The sequence below is a fragment of the Haliaeetus leucocephalus genome, unplaced genomic scaffold (genome assembly GCF_000737465.1).
Source record: "Haliaeetus leucocephalus isolate CR32 unplaced genomic scaffold, Haliaeetus_leucocephalus-4.0 Scaffold110, whole genome shotgun sequence".
In the NCBI taxonomy this organism is placed as follows: Eukaryota; Metazoa; Chordata; class Aves; order Accipitriformes; family Accipitridae; genus Haliaeetus; species Haliaeetus leucocephalus.
In genome coordinates, this window is record NW_010972546.1 from 3,267,617 (window position 1) to 3,271,514 (window position 3,898).

General features: G+C 38.3%; 1 protein-coding gene across 1 annotated transcript in view; it reads right to left on the reverse strand.

Annotated features, from left to right (window-relative positions):
- Window positions 1–2,275: 2,275 nt before the first annotated feature.
- Window positions 2,276–3,898, reverse strand: part of DUSP3 (dual specificity phosphatase 3) — a 10,835-nt gene continuing 9,212 nt past the window's right edge. Inside the window, exon 3 of the mRNA XM_010585654.1 lies at window positions 2,276–3,185. Within this exon, the coding sequence (XP_010583956.1) occupies window positions 2,980–3,185 (206 nt within the window). The 3' untranslated portion in view covers window positions 2,276–2,979. The remainder of the gene's footprint in view (window positions 3,186–3,898) is intronic.

Here is a 3,898-nt window from a genome sequence, read left to right on the forward strand (position 1 = left end):
AATATTACAGTAAACTAGCAGAACTAATTTAAAAAAAGAGGGGAAAAACCCTGCTTCTAGTTCTAGTTCTAGATTTAACTAGTTCTGGACAACAGAAGACAGCTCAATGAAAATAATTAAATTATGAAAGCAAACATCGCAAACATCCTTTCTGCTGTTCTCCTTTGTGCAGCAAGAGGAAGATGTATTTGACACAAGTTTGTTTTTCATCTCAGAGATCACGTAGTGTTCTTATCCACAGTGCTTTTCATCTTCAAAGCCTTTCATGAAGATTAATTAATTCTCACATGACCAAGAGAGGTAAGCCAGGCATACTCATGTTGTAGGAGAAAAACATGTCCAATACTAACACAGGCTCAACATCCCAAAATGGCATTATAATACAACATATTGCAGCTGCTAGTCCTGCCTTCAGAAGCTATTAATTTTAAGTTTGAAATCACTTCATGAATTGTACACTTTTCAGTAGTGACATATTGCAACGTTCTCTCACGAAGTATTTTCTGGCAGTACCTATCGTTCAGAGTACCATGCTAGACACAACACTTACTGTCAAAGTTTTGTTCTGAATCTTAATTTTTGGTTACAAACTTATCTCCTTTGCTTATGCCACAGCTGAGAAAGATTTAGTTCAACATGAGTAGAAGGTGAATTTAGTTTTACATGTATCATCATTTTATCTATCTGGGCTTTCTTCTTTGTTCCTTGCTATAAAATGCTAATAGCTTCTCATCTCCACTCTTCCCCACCTCTCCAACTTCACTAACTCTCAAGTACAAAAACCCCGAGCTATTGCTTTTTCTTTCATTGTGCTGGATCTGACATGGTAGATATCTTTGTTCTATGATAGATGCATATTTTACAGAGACCCCATCCCTTCTCCAGAGTGCTATCTACACAAAAAGTACCACACTGCTATTCAGAATAAATAAATTAATGTAAATCCAGATCACATTATTTTAGTTATAATCAAGAGGTTTCAACTCCAAAAATGTAGTGTTGCTATTTGCAACAAATAGTTGTGTTAAAAAATATCTTCCCCAATTAACATGCTTGTAAGGAACATCTCACAGCAAATGGCAACTGTGCAGCAACTTCAGGAGAATAAAAAGATGTATTTCTTCCAATACTTTCTCAATTTCATATTACATGGAAAGAAAGGTCTCATTCCTGTTTTTATATGATCATTCCTTCTACAATCAGAAAGAGAAATTTAGAAGTACATGGTGTATCATTATGGATTAGAGGCATACAAGCTCTTCTTGTCCAGCTAAAATAGGCAGAGGAATTTGCAACATTACTGTACTTAAACAGCAAGATAAGACTAAAAGAGGAAGGGTATGATCCATTAACAGAGCAGCGGTCTGAGATTCTATTTTTAGCTTACTCTAAAAGCAGAGCTGGAAATGGTTTCATTACTGAGTCACCTATCAGTAACTCAAAATAGAGGATATACTGTCTTAGAGCTCAATTTTTAAAATCAGTTTATAGCATTGTCTTATCCAGCTATACAGAATTACCCACCACCACTCCCACCCCTCAAACCACACAACCCCAACAACTAGAAGTAAACCAATGTATGTCCTTTGTGATTTTTGACTAGTGAACTGAAGATACAAAACTAGACCTGGGCTTACATCTGTTATGAATACAACAGTGTTTCTGTTTAAAATAGTGTTAAGTTTTCAATCTACAACTACATTAAAGCACAGATAAAAAGGGAACACATACATCTCAGGTTCTGTTAGTTTAACCAACAATTCCGAGTTTGCAGTGCGTTAATACAGTGCTATAACTGACAGGTACAGGTTCACACACTAGCCGGGCATACTGTAAACAAAGCTCCCTTTCTCAATGTTGCAATGACTCATTTCATCTGTACGTCAAACAGAATCAAGACCTCATTTATTTTAATAGAAAGGAAATGTTTCCTATTCCATGTGGTACGTAACAATGCTCATTTCTATTTAATGAACACCATGCAAGCAATCCAAGAAGTCAGGAGCGCACGTCTGCAAACTGCTTTGTAAGCACACCTGTGCTGCCCTACTGGAAGTAATCTGTATATGAGCTCATTCCATTCTGTGTTAATTAACAGTGATAGTAAAGAAGGGAGAGACGCTGTAACTCAATATAAGCCTTGGGAGCCATTATATTCTGATACTTAGGACTTTATCATACATCCAGTACAAGCACCCCTAAATACAGACATTATTTCTTCCTTGTTCAAGTTTTTTCCTTGACATTTGCTCTTGGCATTTTTTTCTAGTATGACTTCAAAACAAAAATAAAAGAGCACTTAATATCAGACTATTTTGTGTCAATCACAACAGCAAGAGGTACAAATTCTCTTGGAAATACAGTGTGCATCAAGATTGGGCTCTGAATGGCTTTACTACCACACACTGCGTATTGCATAAATCCACACTAAACACAACACTGCATACACTTCATTGTACAAGCAAGTGCATCTGTGCATTTGTATATATGCTTCTCCATTCCTTGAAGCTCCTACACTAACTTTAGGCACCTGTGTGCACGAAAAAGAAGCTTTAGAAAATACAGTACTTCAATTAAGAGTGAGTGAAGAGATGTGTTGGGGCTCTCAGAAAATGGTGCTCTGGTGGGATACAAGAAAAGGCTTGAACGAATCACACTCAATGTCAATGCAAACCCCATATGCTACAGAGCCTGTAGGGGGCTCTGAAATACATGTGAAGACAGCTGTTATCGTCGGAGTTACCCCTCTGAAAACACCTCTTTATTGCAATAGCTCCAAACAGTGACACAATTTCGTGCCATCCTGAAAGACAGACCCAGAGTTCGAGAAAGATAGATACTTTCATTAGACACGAGCAGGAATTCTGTCTCCCTCACATTATGTGATTTAGCTTGGTGGTTGGGGTTTGGGAATCTAAAGCATCTTAAGATGTCCTCTGATGGTTTGAGAAACTTCAAAAAATACTACGGTGCTCTGTTCTAAGGCTTCAGTTTGCCCTCCTTCACTAATTGCTCATTGAGCTGGCAAAGCTGCCTTAGAAAGCCATCATTGGGGCCAATCTCTCGCTTCTGCCGGACAGTGCTCAATGCAGACTTGACATCCATATTCTGGCGAAGCATGAGGTAGGCGATGACCAGTGTAGGAGAACGGCTGTAGCCCTCACGGCAATGCACAAACACTTGTCCTGCAAGGAAGACAGGTCATACTTTGGGTTATACTGGAATATATGTTTGAAAAGCAACATGAAATAGCTAGGATATAAAGTGTAATAATATTAGTCCTTCAGCAGCTTGAGAACTGTAAATTCTGAATGCTACAGAAGACATGTAGAACTTGGAAGAAAGGTGCTAACACTGTTAGTAGCTACACAGTCTGTCATCAAGGATAATGCACAAAAAAAAAGGTTATATCTGAAACATTCACACTAAAGCATATTTGCTACAATATTAGAAAAAGTCAAACTGTGTCTATTTACTACACTTCTCCAATCTTTTGTGGTTTAGAATAAGCCTTGCCCCTAAAGATGACTAGTACCAAAGAGCACAAATAAATGATGCAAAGTTTAAAATACACTGAAGACAGAGAAATATGCTTTGTCATATATTGCATCTCTTCAAAGACATCCAGCCTTCTTGCTGCATTGCTGCCAATTCCTATGCTAACTCCATATTGGATTATACCTGGCTACATCTCTGGCTGTTTATGAAGACACATTAACACTCAAGTAAATGAAACTGCTGACTGTAGAGCAGCAAGAAGCAGAACCATCTAATCACACCTACACCAGCACCAATAAAATGCTTCCAGCTAACTCATTAGGGAACTCATTCTACATATTGTTGGGTTGTATTGGGTTTGCACGGCAAGGTTTTGGGGGGGGGGGGCTACAGGGGTGGC